We start from the raw sequence: 18,926 nt of genomic DNA, 5'->3' as shown, positions 1-18,926 counted from the left end.
GTCACCTTCGAGAGTCTCTCATACATTTTAATGATATTTAATTGACATTATTGATACCATCTTGTTTTAGTTTTTTTTTCATATTCTCTGTTTCCAAATATTGAATTATTTCATTGGTAATATATACTCCCATATATTACATAACATCATATGTATCCAATGATAAATATGTATCCAATGATAATATAGTTTATTATAATAATTTATATATTACTACAAAACTTCAGAGAATGACTTCCTATTGTCTCTATCTCCTTCAGGATTTTTTTATATACAAATTAGTATGTAATAATTTACATAATAGGTTTTATTTATTATATGAAAAATAACACTCCACATTAGATATGTAACATATGTTATGTATAAAATTTCATGTGTATGATATTCCACAGAGATAATAGGGATTTTGATGACATAACACATCTGTTTTCTGTATTTTACACATTAAATACTAGGCACATAAATACTTAATGCTCAGTAAATGCATTTCAACAGTGTTACCATCCCCAGGGTATAAAAAGGAGAGAATCAAGCTAATTGAACTTGGGTATCATTCTCAGGCAATAATATTTAACTCTTTGTAGTTGGACTGTGAGCCTTCTCAATAATAAAACTTAATAAACAAAGCTATTCTTAACTTATGTACTTAATGGAATTATTCTTTGGACTCTGGATGTAAACTCATTTTCACATAGCTTTTGCCTTTGAAAATGTTCATTGTGGAATTACATTTTTAAAACTAATTTCTTAATCTAAAAGTCATACTCATCATTTGATACAAATAATTTCTCACATTTTTCAAAACAGTTTTGCAGAAAAGCATATTGAAACATGAGTTCTCTTTCCCCCTGGGTTTTAAGTGATTATAATAGTACTATGTACACAGAACCAATATTATTTTGTTGACCAGCTATGTATTAAGTGATACAAGCCTTTTGATGAAAATAAAACAGATTAGAAAATTAGTCCTCATTTTGAAAATAGCACACAAACCATGAAAATGTGGTTATGCTCCAAAAGCTATTTTACATTTGCCAAGTGTCTGCAGTGAAAGACTACATATGTGATACAAATATTCCAGAGAGAAGTGAGGAAAATGTTAGTTTTCTGAGTTTACTGAGGTATGATTGACAAAACTGTATATTGTAAATTCTTAATTTAACATCTTTCTTTATTTGAAAATACTCAGGGAGTGCAAATGCTTTTGGCTACATGGATCTCTTTTGTAATGCTTGAGTCAGGGCTGTAACCGTGGCCATCACCCAGGTAGTGTTCACTGTACCTGTTAGGTAGGTTTTCATCATTTCCTTCCCTAACTCCACTTGATTGCCACTGAGTTTTACTTTCCTCTGTTTCCATGTGTGTGCATCAGTTAGTTCCAGTTTAATAGCAAATATATGTGGTGCTTGTTCTTCCATTCTTTAGATGCTTCATTAGGATAATGGTCCCCAGTACCATCAAGTTGTTGCAAAAGGCATCAATTCATCCTTTTTTATGTCTGAGCAGTATTCCCTGGTACACATATACATTTTGCTAATCCAATCAAGAATCGATGGGCACTGGGGTTAATTCCACATCTTTGCAATTGTGAATTGTGCAGCAATAAACCTTCAAGTATAGGTATGTTTTTGATAAAATGACTCACTTTCCTTTGGATAAATACCTGTAGTGGGCTTGCTGGATTGAATGGTAGGTCTAGTTTTTATTCTTGGGGGGAATCTCTATACTGTTTTCCATAGAGGTTGTACTAATTTATAGTCACACCAACAGTGTAGAAGCATTCCTTTCTCTCTGCATCCACACCATCATATACTGTTTTTGGAATTTCTAATAAAAACCAACCTAACAGGGGTAAGATGATCTTGTTGTGGTTTTAATTTGCATTTTTCTGATGACTAGTGCATTGAGGATTTTTTTTCCTGTGTTTACTGACCATTTCTCTATCTTCTATTAAATAGTTTCTTTTTATGTCTTCCGCCCACTTTTTAAATGGGTTGTTTATTTTTTACTCACTGATTCACTTGAGTTCTTTGTAGATTTTACATAATATTTTTATGTTAAGGTAAAATAATTTTCAGCTGTAGTTCTTCATTATTATTTGGGTATATTAATATGCCAAATGATAATATCTTTCATTAACTGATTATAAGTGCATTATTTAATTTTTAGTTTTACAAAGTATAAGGTTAATATTGTGCCATGAAGTTAATGAATCATAGTTGAGACTCATCCATTTGTATCTATCCTGCCTACAAGTATTTACTAAATGGAACTCTACAAAAGATATGGGGTCAAGCTTTAGAGATACAAGGATAAAGAAAGAAAATTTAAAAAAAAAAAGAAAAAAGAGAAAAACAAGGATGAACAAGACACATCTTGTCTTTATTTTCATGGAGCTACAGTCTAGTGGAAGAGGTAAAAAAGTAAACCAATAAAAATTTAAAAATCAATACCAATCATAATACATTGCCTGAGGGCAGTGATTTTTGCCTACATGTCAATTGCCTTGTGTATAACGTATACTTAATGAATGAAGGAATGGCTGAATGAATAAGTTCTTTGAAGAGTTCTGTGAAAAACAGCAATTGGGTAAAAGCAGACTAATTTTTTTTATAGGGTAGTGAGAAAATAATTTTGGAGACACATGAAAATTTATCAAGTTGTGATGGCTAGTCATGGGAGGCTGGGATAAAGGAGGAAGAGGTGTTACCCCCAAAGGGATCAAGTTGTATGGGGACTGGGAGGGAAGGCCATTAGCCTTTATAAAGGAGTTTTGAATTTAAGTAATTGCCACGCTTCTGAAGGATTAAGCAAGGGTGATCTGAACCACATAATGTGTTAAAATACTTGATGTAATATATGTGCTTACTTGATAGTAAATCTATAATAGAACTGCTATTATTATGAGTGCACTTGTGTGTATATATTTTCCTAATCTTTCTTCAATTTTTATCCAAATGTAGAAGACTGTTTTAGAAAATATTATATAACTTGTAATCATTTGATTATGATTTTTCTTAATTAATTTTGATTAAAAAATTATTAACTCATCACCTGTATAAGTTTGGCACTTCTGCTACACTTCATAAATACCTTTAGTTTAGGATATATAATGGAAAACTATTGTAAGAAATATGACATGGTTGTTATTTTTTTAACTTTATATATACTTACATATTTTGAAATAGAGTCTTGCACTGTCACCCTGCCTACAGTGGAGGGGTGTCACCATAGCTCACTGCAACCTCAAATTCCTGGACTCAAGTTATCCTCCTGCCTCAGCTCCTGAGTAGCTGGGAGAGTAGGCACATGCCACCATGCCCAACTAATTTTTCTGTTTTTTTTTTTTTTTTTTTTTTTGTAGAGACAAAGTCTTGCTTTTGCTCAGGCCAATTCTTGAACTCCTGACCTCAAGCAATCTTTCCACATTGGCCTCCTAAGGTGCTAGATTATAGGTGTGAGCCACCACACCCAGACATTTTTTGCTTTATACTTTAAAATGATTTAATAAACCCATATGCATTTTCTCTTTTTTAACTTAATTTTTATTAAATCATAAATGTATACATTTATGGGGTACAAAGTAATGATTTGATATGCAATGTGGAATACTTAAATCAAACTAGTTAACCTAACCATCACCTCACTTACTTATTTTTGTGGTATGACATTTATAATATACTCTTAGCTGTTGTGAAATGTACCCTTGCCTTGTGTATATCAGGAGATATCCTGCCAAATGCCCTCTTTCCTCCCGGCATCCCCCCTCCCCTCCCCTCTTTCTTCTCTTCCTTCTTTCTTTCTGGAATATCTTTGTGTTTTATCATTCGTATGAACGTGTAAGTGTTTATATATTGGTTTCATAATAGTATTGAGTACATTGGATACTTTTTTCCCCATTATCAAGATACTTTACTAAGAAAAATATGTTCCAGTTCCATCCAGGTAAACATAAAAGGTGTAAAGTCTCCCTCTTTTATGGCTGCATAGTATTTCATGGTATACATATACCACAATTTGCTTATCCATCTTGGTTGATGGGCATTTAGGCTATTTCCATGACTTGGCTATTGTGAATTGGGCTGCAATAAACGTTATGGTGCAAATGTATTTGTTGTAAAATGATTTTTGTTCATCTGGGTATATACCTAGTAATGATATTGCAGGATAAAACGGTAGGTTAACTTTCAGTTCCTTAAGAATTCTCCATACTTCTTTCCAAAAAAGTTGTATTAGTTTGCAGTACCACCAACAGTGTAGAAGTGTTCCTTTCTCTCTACATCCATACCTATAAACACATAAAAAATTCTCATCATTTTTAATCATCAGAGAAATGCAAATCAAAACCACTTTGAGATATCGCCTAACTCAAGTAAGATTAGCCCACATCACAAAATCCCAAAATTGCATTTTTATCTTTTGAAGTTTTTCTTCCTGGTACATGAATACATATTGTCTCTGATTATGGCATTTACTAAAATTTTTAGTGAGTTGGAATTCATATAGTATTCACCAAACACTAAAATCACATATTCTGTTTTGAGCTATGCTTTTTCTCATTTTCAAATGATTTGTTTTTATCTTTCGTTACTGATATTCTCTTGTTTAATCTTTCATACCTCATACATTCAAAACTAAAATGTTGTAGGAAGCATTCTCTGGTTAAAAAGATCACTTTCTCCACTCAATATGGGATGGTATTAAAGTCAGTTCATGGTGAATTACATGTAATTTAATATGTCAGTACTAAATGAAATATTATAAGATCATCTGTGTTTGGGTCCTTGGACAGTTACTTCTTAGTCAAGATTTTTTGGAATCCACAAGATGACTCACCTTAAATATTTTCCAAATTCTAAAATTTCAGATTACTAATCTTCTTCTCTTTTCTTCTCATTTTAGAAGGATATGGTGAAGAAATAGCCTGCACTCAGAATGGCCAGATGTACTTAAACAGGGACATTTGGAAACCTGCCCCTTGTCAGATCTGTGTCTGTGACAATGGAGCTATTCTTTGTGACAAGATAGAGTGCCAAGAAGTTCTTGACTGTGCTGACCCTATAACTCCTCCTGGAGAATGCTGTCCTGTCTGTTCCCAAACAGCTGGAGGTGGCAATAACAACTTTGGTAAGAACGTTTAGGGCCTACTTAGATCTGGTCCAATGACTCATATTTGTAATTATAATGTTTTTCACTCTTAGGGGTCAAGACCCCAAGAGAATAATTAAGCAGATTTTCAATGGCCTTTGTGGTTAAGGATTCTGTTCATCCTCTTTATCTAATGTTAGAAAGAAGCAAACAGTAATTTCCTGTTAAATATCACAGGAATTTGGGGCTGAATTTTGTGTGGTTATGTCTAATTGCAGACTTTCTTATGCCACTTAAGATGGTTATTTGTTTACCATATCCATCATGTGTGTCACCAAGATAATTTTTAGTTTTCTATGAAGTTCATTAATGCTCAAAAGAAGATCTGGAAAACACATTTATCTTCCTTGGTGCCAACTTTTCCTGAGGAAATGAAGAATTATTCTTAATTTAGTGGCATACCAGCCTCTATTACATGGGCTTATCAATGCAGAATGCTTTTAATGTTGTCTAGGCAGGTAAAACAAGAGAATAAAACGGATTTCCAGGAGAAAAGAATAAGTCATAGTTCTTTAAAAAAAAAAATTTTTTTTTCAGTTTTTGGCCGGGGTGGGTTGTGAACCTGCCACCTCTAGTATATGGGGCCAGTGTCCAAGTTCTTAGAATCTTTTATAGAAAAAGTATCTGTGTTTAAAAGAGATTATATATTTGGGTATGAGTACATATGTTAAAGAGATTTGCATATAAGGATTAAAAGTTTATATTTATCTGTTTTAAGGAATTGGGTAATATTAAACTTCTAGATTATTTGTCTAAGCAATCATGAGACTTGCACGTATCATTATCACAATGTCAAAGTCCTTTTTTTTTTTTTTTACAAAATTCCATTGCAAATAACAAATATAATGAAATACTAAGTAGTTCGTACTCTGAAACATAAGATAGCAACTTACTTCTGTTGGATATCATTCAATAATAGCAATGAGCTTTGATTAAACACCTAACTAAACTCAATTTTCAACAATGTGATAAGAAAGATACAATAGAAAGAGTTAAAAACATGATATGTAAGGCCATCTAAGGCAGATAAAGTTATCGAAGAAACCCTAGATTACAATAAAATTAAACCTGTGGAGATAAGTTGAGTTTTAAAATAGTGGTGGGGGGGGGAATACCAGAAAACTCTGTATAATATATAACTTTCTATAAATAGCTGATCTGGAAAATAAAATCCATTCTTAGAAGAATAATGAAAAAGAATTTGTCAACAGCAGTGTGAAGAAATACTACAAGAAAAAAAGTAGGAGAAATTAGTTAAATTTGTGAGATAAAAAACACACCAATAAAGATATTGCCAATAAAGGTATCACATAAAAATTCTGACCAATCATTTTATCATGAACTAAATAGAACTTAATAAAGGACTCTAAGAAAGAAGGCCAGGAATCAGAGAAAAGCAAAAGTTAGATAAAAAATACAAGAAAAACTAAGACTGCCAGAGAAATGAAGATGAAGTAGGAAGGCACACAAAGGAAAGTGATGCTACACAAAATAAAGCAAGGAATATAGACGATATAAATGGGAAGGTAAGAATGATAAATTAAAATTTATAAAGAATTAAAGAAAATGTAGAGGATTTATAGAGGATATCCCTGAAGAAGAGTCCCTCCAAAAGAAATTAATGCAGTGGATCAGAAAAATAATGATGTAATACAAGAAAACTTTCTGAAAGGAAATTCTATCTAATGTCCCTAAACAAAATGGAATCCACGTGTCTGAAAAAAATTGGCCCAGAAGAGTCAACATAGAGCTATACCTAACTTAAAATAGTCATTAAGCTTTAAAGAGATAAAGAATTCTTTGGAAAGCCAGATAAAAACAATAGGTTGTTTCTAAAGAGAAAAATATTCAGACAAGTAACAAAATTTCCCATAACATCCAATGCCAGAGGACAGGGTATCAATATGCATGTTTCTCTAGGAAAGAAATATATAAAGTCAAGTCTAAATGTAAATCTACCCTTTCTTCTTATGTAAAATGTATTACATAAGAAATTTTTTGAACACACAGGAAATCCGGAAATACTGTTTCTATAATTTCCTTTGGAAAACTATCATGGGGAAAACACAAGCAACCAAGATTTAGTCGTGGAAACTGTCAAAGAAATTATGTAAGCATTGATCATATTTAACTCTAGAAAAAGACTAAAATAAAAGTGTGAGTTAGGGTGACAAATGGGAGGGTGAATATAGATTCTGACGTTATAAAAATGATTACAAAACTAATATATAATTACCAAGTTCTTATGTTTATTAAGAAGGCAAAAAAAGAAAGTGTGAAACAGAGTGAGTTTGGTAAATCAATGTCTTTAAGGATGGAAATCAAACATTGTCATTCAAACCTAAAAAATCACGTGGACAAAGGCATAGCACATTTAATACTACAAATGCTAAGGACAAGCATTTCCTTGTCTAAAACTGAATGCTAGAAGAAAAGGTGTGGGACAGGTAAGAAACAGGAAACTGCCATTTTTATCATTGCTCACTTCGGTGGAACTAATAGAAACTGTCTAAACAAATATAAATCTGAGAGTAAGGTAAAAGAATAATGTTAAGTTAAAATAGTAGGGCCAAAATATAAATCTTTTTATACACCAGGACTAAAACAGAGATTCTTGAGTATACAGTGAAACATTTTTTGTTTGTTGGTTGGTTTCAGGTTAATTTGAGAGTACAAAGAATTAGGTTACAATGTTTGCATTTGTTAGGAGTGTGGGAATAGGTAGGCTGAAACCTCATGGGCCCTTCAAAAGCCAGGGTGATTCCCACAGGCAGGCCACACCTTTACTGCTAATTGAGAAGAAAGGAGTCTGAAGGTGCCCAGTCAGGCGGATGTCTGAGTGACTATCCCAGCATGGGGAAATCAGCAGTGCAGGCAGCTGAGGTCATCAGCTAGTAGCTTAGGCTAGAGAAGCTGTCAGCCTGAGGAGATGAGACTTGTTCTCCCCCCTCTCTCTTCTCATTGCACCATCATCTGGCTTCTTCAGATATTGCATTACCCTATTCAAAATAGTTACACCAGGAGACTTATTGGCAACATTGCTAATAGCAACAAGGTAGAGTCCTTGTCCTATCCCCAGGAGGTGTGCTATATTCCCTAAATTGTGCCCACTAAGTGGGACACGGGTGTGCTCCTCCCTTCTCCCTCATGTCTCCACCTCTCATCTTGAATTGATTTTAGTTTTTCTCTTATGTCGGCATGTATTAAGATCACCTATTGGCTTCATATTAGTTTTGAATACATTGGATTCTTCTTCTCCATTCTTGTGATACTTTACTAAGAAGAATGTGTTTCAGTTTTTAAAATAATACAAAGTCATAGCTCTGTGCTTATGAAAGTAAAAATGAAAAATAAAAATATGTGCATTTAGCATCCATATCTAAAAGTTATAAAATAGCGAAATAAACTGAAAATAAGTGAAAGAAAAACTTTATGAAGAATAAGGCAGAGCATGAAAAGTGAGAAAACTGAAATAAGTAGAAATAATATGTGGATTCAAAAGATGGTCCTATAGAAATGCCAAGAAAGTAAATTAACCTAAATTAAGAAATGATAAGGAGAAAATTACTTAATGAAAATTAAGAAAATATAAAAGATCACAATTGGCTACTTTACACAACTTTATTTTAGCAAAATCCATAAGAAATGGCTAATTTTCTAGGAAAATATAATGTACCAAGATTATCCCTAGTAGAAAGAGAAAAGCTGAGGACACAGCTTTCCTTGGAAGAAACAGAGAAATGGTAAAGCGGCTGGATCCTCAAAAATCAACAGGTTCAGGTAGTTTCACAGCTGTGCCCCAAGCACACATACAAAATCAGATGAATGTAATGCTTTGAAAATCCACTTGAACACTGAAAGAGAAGGCATACTTTTGAAGTTTTGCTAATAAATTATCAAATATGTTAGCATGTTAAATTAATAGTTAGCCATAAAAAGTGGAGATAATTTCACAAATGCAAGAATAATTCAATATTTGGATATCTAGTAATAAACACAATTATCAGAATAACTCTATGAAGATAAAGTATATGTTTTCTTCTTAATTCTGATTCAAAGTCTTTCTTGATTCCGATTCAAAATGTAGAAGCCATAGAAATCATAGACATTTGTATGACACACAAAAAGAACATGGTAAAAAATTGTAATTTAATTCACAAGGAATAATATATTTACATGTAAAGACATCTTGATACAAATAATTACAAGGTCAATGACCAAAGAAAAATATAGGCAAAGGAAATTAGCTAATAATTTTTAAAAAGGAAATAAAAATGATTCTTCACTATATAACAAGACTGTCAAATTTTGTCATAATAAAATAAATGTGAGCAGCGTGTGAGGCGATCCCTTGGATCACCTCCACAGTGTTTGGAGGAACTGGGACTCCCTTTCTCCCAGCCTTTAGCAGCTTTCCCGTCTCTTTCCACTTGCAACCTCTGGGAACATCTTCACGGCCATCTCCTGCTTCTGGAACCTCTTTTTTGTGGTTAGTTCCCTATTAGTGATCAACCATGAACAGCCAGATTCTTCAAAAATTATTCCACCAGTGTAGGGCAGCCGTCAACCGCCTGGTCCATCTGCACCTGCGGGCCTCCTGCACCCTCCTCCCTCTGGGCTCCCATTTCCACCGCGCTGACGGTGTGAAAAGCTCCGGCCAGTTCGTTCGCGGGTGGGCGGACGCGCTGGGCTTCTCTCTAAGATGCAAAACCAGCAGGGTGGCCACGCTCTGTTCCAGGACGTGCAGAAGCCATTGCAAGATGAATGGGGCCCAACCCTGGACCCAGTGGAAGCTGCCTTGGCCCTGGAGAAGAGCCTCAACCAGGCTGTTTTGGGTCTTCATGTCCCGGGTTCTGCCCGCACAGACGCTCATCACTGTGACTTGCGGGAGACCCACTTCCTAGATGCAGAGTTAAACTCATCAAAAAGCGGGGGGGACCACCTGCCCAGCCTCCACTGTACCCCAGGCTGGGCAGGGCAGGCATCTCTGGAAAGGCTCACTCTCAGGCACGACTAGAGCCTGCGGAGCCCAGCGACCTCTGAGGAGCCCTTCTCAAAGTACCAGGGCTTCTGTCGGAGCCTCTCCCTCCAGCCACAAGGCAGCTTTTTAACCCCCCCTGGAGTCCTCTCCCAAGCCTTGGACGAAATGGAAATAAAATTTTGTGCACCTAAAAAAAAAAAAAGAAAGTGAATTACAACTATACTGAGCTAACGTGTTTCATCTATTAAACTGGCTGAAATTAAAATGCTTGATAAGAGACTGAGTATCACTGTATTTTGCCTGAGAGGAAATATGTACTTTAATTATAGAAGTGTAAAGTGGTATAACCTTCGTGAAGGGGTATTGGTAATACTGCCAAACCACAAATGCCTATTCCCTTTGACTCATAAGAGATATTGAAGAATTTGTCCTACAGATATCCTTGCATGTGGTTACATAAGTAACTATTATTAACCACTCTTCACTATAGTATTATTTGTAATAACTAATAAAGCCATCTATCTCAACTTGCCCAAAGCTCAAGTAATTCCAGTGTTCTTGGCAAAATAAACAGTAGCTCTCACTTTTATTCTTCAAATTGTCCTGGTTAGTGATAAATTAAATCCTGGTAATAGAAAAGATTAGAAACAATTCAAGCGTCTATCATGATGAAAAATGAAGATTAGTTAAATTGTGATAGATTCATGCAATGGAATCTTGTAAAAAAATTATGGGAAAAAATAATGAATCTATATAATGATTAGCAATGATCTCTGAGATTTAAAAATGTATAATATAGAAAGACAGATGAAGAACATTATGGAAAAGGTAGAAAAAGGAGTCTGTATTTGCTTTGTAAATTTTATTAATATGTTTTTTTTTTTAAACCATCTGAATGAAAAGCCTAACTTATAAAGAATATAAGGAATAAAAATAGATGGGCAGCGCCTGTGGCACTGGCCCCATATACCGAGGATGGCGGGCTCAAACCTGGCCTGGGCAAACTGCAACAAAAAATAGCCAGGCGTTGTGGCAGGTGCCTGTAGTCCCAGTTACTTGGGAGGCTGAGGGCAAGAGAATCGCCTAAGCCCGGGAGTTGGAGGTTGCTGTGAACTGTGATGCCACAGACTCTACTGAGGGAGACAAAGCGAGACTCTGTCTCCAAAAAAAAAAAAAAGGAATAAAAATAGAGAATTCACTATAACTTTAATAACTAATTTTATAATTTAACAAACTTTACATGCTACGTAAATGTTGTGAAGAATATTAAAATTATGTCAGAATTTTCCAAAAGGATGCATTATTTTGCCTTGTATGTAAATTATAATCCATTTTAATTTGCTTTGGAGTTCTACCAGTGATAGGGTAACCTGTTTAAGTTAAATTGTGATTGCAGAAATTACAGTAAATATGATCAGATTCTCAAGAATTGTTTCTTCATAAAATAACACACTTATTCTTTTCTTTTTATAGGTAGAGGAAGAAAGGTAAGTTTTACTTTGCATAGTTTCTTTTTCATAAGTAGAATTATTTCTAGTACTATCCATAGAGAGCTGTCTTCTGCAATCTTTTGTAAAGAGTACAAATACAGCTGCTATGTTTCTAAACAACATCCATGGCTATTCCATTCACATTTTGATTAATTTTCTGTTTATATATCTGTTTTTGTCTGAAAGTTGTAAACTCTTTAGGGACTGAGAATGTATCTAACCTTTGTATTCTTTGAATTTACCATTATGCTAGTATATACTTTACATATTTTTGAAGCAAAATATACTTTTGATGAAAGAAAGGAAAGAATAACAGAAGGAAGAGATAAAGGAAAGAAGGAGGAATATCATTTCTACTTTGACGGATTGTGGTCCCTCTACCACTGGTTGGAAAGTAAAGATTCAGAATTAATTGACCATTTTACCGAACAAACATTGCCTCCCCTTCTTTCCTGTCCCTTACCTCTAAGGAGCCTGGATATACGCTTTACACTCAGGTGAATAAGGTGGGCTATATCCGTGATCTTTGTCCAACTAGCCAATTGGTCACTTGTCTAGACATGGGTAATCCTACTGAGAGAAGAAGAGTTCTTTTCCCCTTGGCATGCTCTTAGTTTTTTATTTATCTTTAAAATTATGGCATTTGCTTCAATTCTCTCCAAACACTTTGGGCACAGAGATCAAGGGAGTGAAAATGGCAGTGACCTCAATTTTCATAAATTTCATTTACTTTGCACACAAGAGACATCAATTAAGTGCTATGACAAGATAATAAGATAAACAATGTTATAACTTCCTGACAAATAGTGATGCTATCAAGGTGAAGCCATGGCCACTTTTGTGCTTTAAGGACAATACCATACATTGGGTTAATTAGGAATAAATGTAAGCAAAGCTATTTAGATTTGAATATATGTCAAAGGAGAGGTATTGAAAAAATGTATTCAGCTTACTTTAATTTATATCTGAAAACTAAAATTGAAATTTTAGAAATTATTATAGGCCTTAAATAAATTATACAAATACATGGACAGATCTGTGATACAGGAAAAAAAAAAAAGCCTACCAGTGAGAACTGCCCTGGAATTCAGTTAGTGGTTATCCAACTTGCTGAGACAACTGGCAGGCTCTGCCATTTACTGCCTTTCTTTAAAGGCAATATACAACAGCTGAGTGAGGGATACATTAATAGGACTGTGATTTTAGCAGACTTTACTTAGGTGCCACCATCTTTTTCTTTCTTTCTTTTCATTTTTTTTTCAGTTTTAGGCTGGGGCTGGGCCTGAACCTGCCACCTTTGGTATATGGGGCTAGTGCCCTACTACTTGAGCCACAGGCACCACCCTAGGTGCCACCGTCTTTTTGACTTGTTTTCATTTATCATCAGGTCTCATAAGAAACTTGAGAATAGAGCAATGCTATAAACATGTATTTTGTTCTTGTATTATATCCATATTGATTTTTAACTAATTAATTAATTTTAACTTTAAAATATCACTGAGTTTTTTTTTACATCTCTGTCTAAAGCAAATGATGCAGATGACACAAATTTAGGAAAATTACTGTGACTGTCACCAGAGTAATGGCATCCCATAAAAGTTATAAAACATGTTCATATGGTATTAACTGTTAAATAAGTGTAATTCTCATTTGAATCTGAGTACCTGAAGTTTATGTTCTCAGTAGATATGAAAATCAAATTTAATGAAACTTTAGACACAAATTATCATTCCATATAAATTCACTTATTCCAAACCTGTATTCACAAACACTGTAGAAACTAATAGTTACATTTGTGACTTAAATCACATATAAGAAATGTATGGAATCATTAGGAATTTATAATCAGAAACTATAATTGGATACTTAATCCCTTATTAAACACTGTAGAACAATAGAACATTGATGTAAGATATCAAAAAACCTTTAATTTAGTTAAGCAAGATAGAGTTCTATTCCCCTACATACAAAATAAGAATAAAGTCTACATTTGCTTACCAGTCTCTTAGAATGGAGATGACTCAACTATTTTTAGCAGCCTATTCTGTTTTTCTCAGTTTGGCTGAAATGATTTGTCTTCTCTTTTAAATTGTTTTACTAGACTCGTTACAGAAGAAGCATTTTTATCAGCATCATCTCATAAAATTCTTTATTTATTGGACACAAATTTATATACTCTTTCTAAAAAATTCAAATCCCTTGTCATTTTAAAAATCTCTTCTTTTGTAGCTTACAAGGTGAAGTTTTGTTACGTTTGTTACTTTAAAAATGGAAAGTCTCAATCTAGAAGTTAGCAGATATGGAAGTGTAGAAATAAGCCGATTTTACTTTGAAGCCATATATGTCGATCCTTTCTTCCCCTTGTCCTTGTGCGGGTTGTCCTTTGAGTTTCTATTCTGAATTTTCCCTGTTGAACTCTCTCTTCTTTTCCTCTTTTGAATTCTCAATTTATTCCCAAATTACAGACTATTCACTATCTCCACATTAGAATCAGTGAATCTGATCAGGTTATTGTTAATTCTGACATTGAATCCATCATTAAGATTATGAAGATATAATAGCTTTCATTCTATAAAATTTTGTCTGGTATGAGATATTATTGGAAAGATATAATTAGATTATATGTTTTAGGCGTACAATTTTGGGATCTGGATCAAAAACCTTGAAGGTATATAAGATCTTCAATTTATAAATTTAACTTCTAAAAGTATATTATAGGGCATTAATCCAAAGTGCAAACAAACTTTTATAAAGAATGATATTCATTGTAATGTTATTTTTTAATTAAAAATAGAAATTCCCAATGTTTACTTGACATATTCTAGTGTATCATGTTCATGCCCAACAAGTCATTATATTTTACTAACTGAAAATTTATTTTACCTTGTAGGGACAAAAAGGAGAACCAGGATTAGTGCCTGTTGTAAGTAAATGCTGTTTTAATATACCTTTAATGAACTTAGCTATAGTATGGCTGTACAGTATGGCTTATATACATAGTCTCAAATACAGAAATCAATTATTTCATAGCATAATACAAGCAAACAAAAATAGATTAATTATTTAATGCATTATTTAATGTTCCATATTCCTGACTTTTACAGTTCCATGAATGAAGGTAGAAAATCGTGGCTTTATAAAATTAAATACACTGTGTGTGGATATACAGTGATCATAATATTAGTGTGAGCATAGTGGTTTACTGTTCCACACTTTTGGAAATATGCCTTGATTCTGATTGAAATTCTATGTTACTTAAGAATTCTTAAGACTTCTTTAGACTCATAGATGATAAAAAGTATATTATTTAATAGGATAAAAATTCTTTCTATTCATATGTCTTAAAGGAGGTAATATCAGTCTTCTAAGACAAAATCATATACATGTTCATTTATTGGGCAATATTTACAGGTTTGCTTTATCTTTAAATTAGCTTGTTTTTACCTAAAATGTAAATCATTCATGTTGTTCTATTTCATTTAAAAACACTTGTGTATACTTACTGTGTCTTAGATGCTAAGTGCTTAACATTATACTATATTTATCATCACAACTCTGGGAAGGAGGTTATTTTATAATCATTATTATCATTTTATATTTAAGTTTACACGTAAGGTCCCATTTTCAGTAAACTGAAGCAGAGAGAAGATAAGTAGTAAGTTATTTGTCCGAGATCACACATCGGTAAGGCAGGAGTAGTGTCAATATTTGAACCTAAGCCACTTTTCTCTAGCGTTGGTGCTCTTAATCACTGCGCCAGTACTGGCTCCCTGTATTAAAGTCTAAATTAGATAATGCCTTAGGTTGTAAGGCAAGGGAGAAACGAGCATCAGTTGACAACATCCATTTGTTTTTTTAAAAAATTACTAAGACTTTCGTTGTTATTCTTATTGGTTTGGCTATTGACTTTTGAGACTGTCTGTAGAAATATTACCTTTACAAATTATCTCATTTATTGTTTAGGTAACAGGCATACGTGGTCGTCCAGGGCCGGCAGTAAGTATCTTCTACCAGTATCCATGGTACTCTTGGGTTCTATGAAATACCAAAAATCCTTACAGCTATGAGAAGACAATAGACTGTAAACAATTATGCTTGGTTTCTTGAAACATGTTATCTTGAAGCATCTTCAAACTAAGCCTTCCTTTGCAGCAATAAATGGTAAATAGGGGATCATTTCATTCTGAAATTCCTTATTTATTGGTGCTACTATTGGTCATGAGAAAGGCAAAACAATTTATTTTTACACTGCTAATTTTAGAATGACTGTCTTCATAGAAATTAGGGCTAACTTGTCTATTGTCTGACTATGCTTAAGGATGGACTACTTTTAATTGCTTAATAAAAATAAATCATATATTGTAGTAGAATTTGAGAAAACATGTATCAGAATAGCATATTTCTGGATTAGTTTAAAAGACTAATCAGTTCAGGTTTGATTATCAGTAACATTCATAGGTAATTTGATGGATAACACACACACACACTTCTTTCATGTAAATTGGAAAACACTTCAAATCAACTTAGGGAAAATCCTAACATAGCTTTAACAGACCCTCTCTGATTCTTTTGAAGTTTTGCTCTTAAACAGTGCTGTATGTTGGATTGAGTAAATGCTAATTTACTCTAATCTTCATGTCCCAATTGAAATTATTTTTTGAAGAGAAATAAAATCCCCTTGACAACTACCATCTTCTAGGAAAAAAAAGCTATTTTAAGATATCAGTACTGCAGCACCAATTTTGTAATATTATAGTCATTTATTATTTTAAGGGAAAAATGACCACAAGTATAATTTGAAAATTCAAAGTGGATTAAGTATAAAATAGAAATATGTGATTATAAATCAAGTTAAAAAAAAAAGCTGACTGGATGTAGGTAACGCAGCAGTGTTTAGTAGGCTAAGAGGCCAGTCTTTCCATTGCTTTCATCAGCAACTTGAACAGTGATGGGGTATCACTTACCAATTTGAACTTAATGCATTCCCTGAAACTATTGAAAACTTGGGGCTTATAAATTTATATAGTTTTCAAAATCAGAACTGTAGGATTTTGTGACCAAAATTTAAGGACAAAAATTGTACTTGGAAAAAGACAGCAAAAATGATTCTTAAAATTTTGCAATTAGTAGTCAAGCTAATCTCTTCAGCTCACCAGTACATGGGGCACTGAGTTCTTTATAGGCCTTCCAGCTCCACTGCTCGAATAAACAGCTCTGCAATGTATACAAAGTTTTGTATGCTACTGGCTTCATTCTCTGTCGTCTTCAACGACACTGAATTAGGAAGTGTGATATTTCTGTTTTCCAATTTTCTTTTATCAAGCAAACCTTATAAAAATCCAACAAAAATGTGTAAATGTTTTGCAGGCATAATCATCACTTTCTGTTTTAGGGACCTCCAGGATCACAAGGACCAAGAGGAGAGCGAGGCCCAAAGGGAAGACCTGTAAGTTAACGTGGGGGGTTTCTTCTTGCCAGTGGCTACCAAGTCCCACAGTCTATAGGGCCTTCCCTGAACAGAGCACGGAGCCCAGGCTCTGTTTTTGTTTCACCTCTATTAAATGTTACAAAGAATCTGGGTCAGGAAGTGATTGTGTAGCTCTCTTAAGACAGAGGCAATTATGACATGCTAATAATTGGCCATTATTAGAAAACACAAATGATATTTCCTTGTTGTTTTATGAGGTCAAATTAAAATAGAGTGAAATTTAACCTAATTAACGCATCATGTTGTTTTCAAAAGTTATTGCTCATGTGTAGACAATGCTAAGAATGTCCTGTTGAGAGAAAACACCAAGTTCTGTGATCTGTGGCTGCTATGGAAGTAACCAAGGTGGATAAGGAGAAAGAAATCATTAGAAAACAAAATATTCTTTCAGGTGGTTGTATAACTGGTTCACTTACCAGGTAGTACTCTGTCTTTTCACTGGGAAGCTGCTGTCAAGGTATTAAAGGAGTCATTCAAAAAATCAACAACCTTATCACTTTAACATAGTCACATCTATGCCCTTGATAAAATATGAGGCCATTATAAAATACATATCAAAGATTTTTCCTTATTACCTACCTGTACAGAATATGTATCCTGTGTTTCATTCAGAAAAAAATTGTACTGTTTGATTTTCCCTGTTACCTTCTAAAACTGAATTCTCAATGGACATTCAGCACTTTAAAAATGCAGTTACTATTATCTGAGTGAGAGGAATAGATAAGTAAGGAAGTAACAGATACTTTGAATATATAAATGAGGACAAAACATATTGTAGACTACTTCCCTAGGAACGCTTGCCACTCATTTTGTCTTTGTTACTATTTTATGCATGCACTCATTTCACCAAGTATATAGTACGATGTCAGTGTTCTTTTCTGAAACGGAGCTGGAGCACGGATGGTATTTGCAGGCTTGCAGGTGCGTGGCCATGCCCCAAGTTGGGCATAGACACAGAGGTGAGCAGCAAGGCTGTGTTCAGAGTATTGTGTGCCTCGTTCTTTGTTGATGTTCTGCAGACCTGTCTCACCAGTGCTGGTAGTTTAAACACTGCTGGTAGCTGTCTGTATGTTTGTCCAGGGTCTAAAATGACAGAGACAGGTCGAAAATGACATCAAGTGGGTGTTGAGTGGACGGCCATGCAGAACATTTTGCATCGATGTACTTGTACTCTATAAGTAATTATAACATTGGGTCCTAAGTCTAGGTAGAAATTGCTATGGGAATACTGGTGAGACTTCCAGAATACCTGGTTAGGATTCAGTGAATCTATTCTGTAACCCTCTTCTTTTCTCTTTTCTACTTTCCTCCATATGTGATGTGGTTTATTTTTATTTCTTATTTTGGGTAGGCCTAAAGCAGTCAGTGTTAATTGAGTATGAGTGTGCGTATGTGTGTGTATGTGTGCGTGTGTTAGAGAGAAAGGTGAGCGGTAGCGAGAGAGAGAGATGAGTAGGGATTAGTTATTTATGATGAATTTAGCAAGGTAATCCTGGCAGATACTTGAGAAGGATGTCTGTTCCTCTCTTAATCTTAATAAGCTGTGGTGTGATGGCATTTAACAACTGACTTTTTAAATAAAATTTTTGGTTTTGCTTTGTAGTTTTGGCCAACTTTCCTAGTATAAATAGAATGTTTTGCTTCGGGTTCCAAGCTTTCTAGGTAATGCTTAGCTGGATTAAAGCTGTGTCTGTCACAATATTGATTGATTGCTATTGCAATCATAAATACCATTTCCACCTCCTTCTATTACCATTAAACACTACAAAAGTCTCATAATGCATAGCGTGATTTCTTAACCTTAACACTTGATATTTAG

The 18,926-nt window shown here is 34.0% G+C and overlaps 1 protein-coding gene across 1 annotated transcript in view; it reads left to right on the top strand.

The window, feature by feature from the left end:
* The window catches only part of COL5A2 (collagen type V alpha 2 chain), a 136,810-nt gene that overhangs the window by 59,273 nt on the left and 58,611 nt on the right, over positions 1-18,926 (top strand). The window contains exons 2-6 of the mRNA XM_012812200.2: positions 4,903-5,127; positions 11,603-11,616; positions 14,510-14,542; positions 15,583-15,615; positions 17,012-17,065. Of these exons, the coding sequence (XP_012667654.1) occupies positions 4,903-5,127; positions 11,603-11,616; positions 14,510-14,542; positions 15,583-15,615; positions 17,012-17,065 (359 nt within the window). The remainder of the gene's footprint in view (positions 1-4,902; positions 5,128-11,602; positions 11,617-14,509; positions 14,543-15,582; positions 15,616-17,011; positions 17,066-18,926) is intronic.

The sequence above is a fragment of the Otolemur garnettii genome, unplaced genomic scaffold (genome assembly GCF_000181295.1).
Source record: "Otolemur garnettii isolate 467f Iridium unplaced genomic scaffold, OtoGar3 scaffold00195, whole genome shotgun sequence".
In the NCBI taxonomy this organism is placed as follows: Eukaryota; Metazoa; Chordata; class Mammalia; order Primates; family Galagidae; genus Otolemur; species Otolemur garnettii.
The sequence above is the reverse complement of the archived record's forward strand: the minus strand, read 5'-3'. Positions and strand labels throughout refer to the sequence as shown.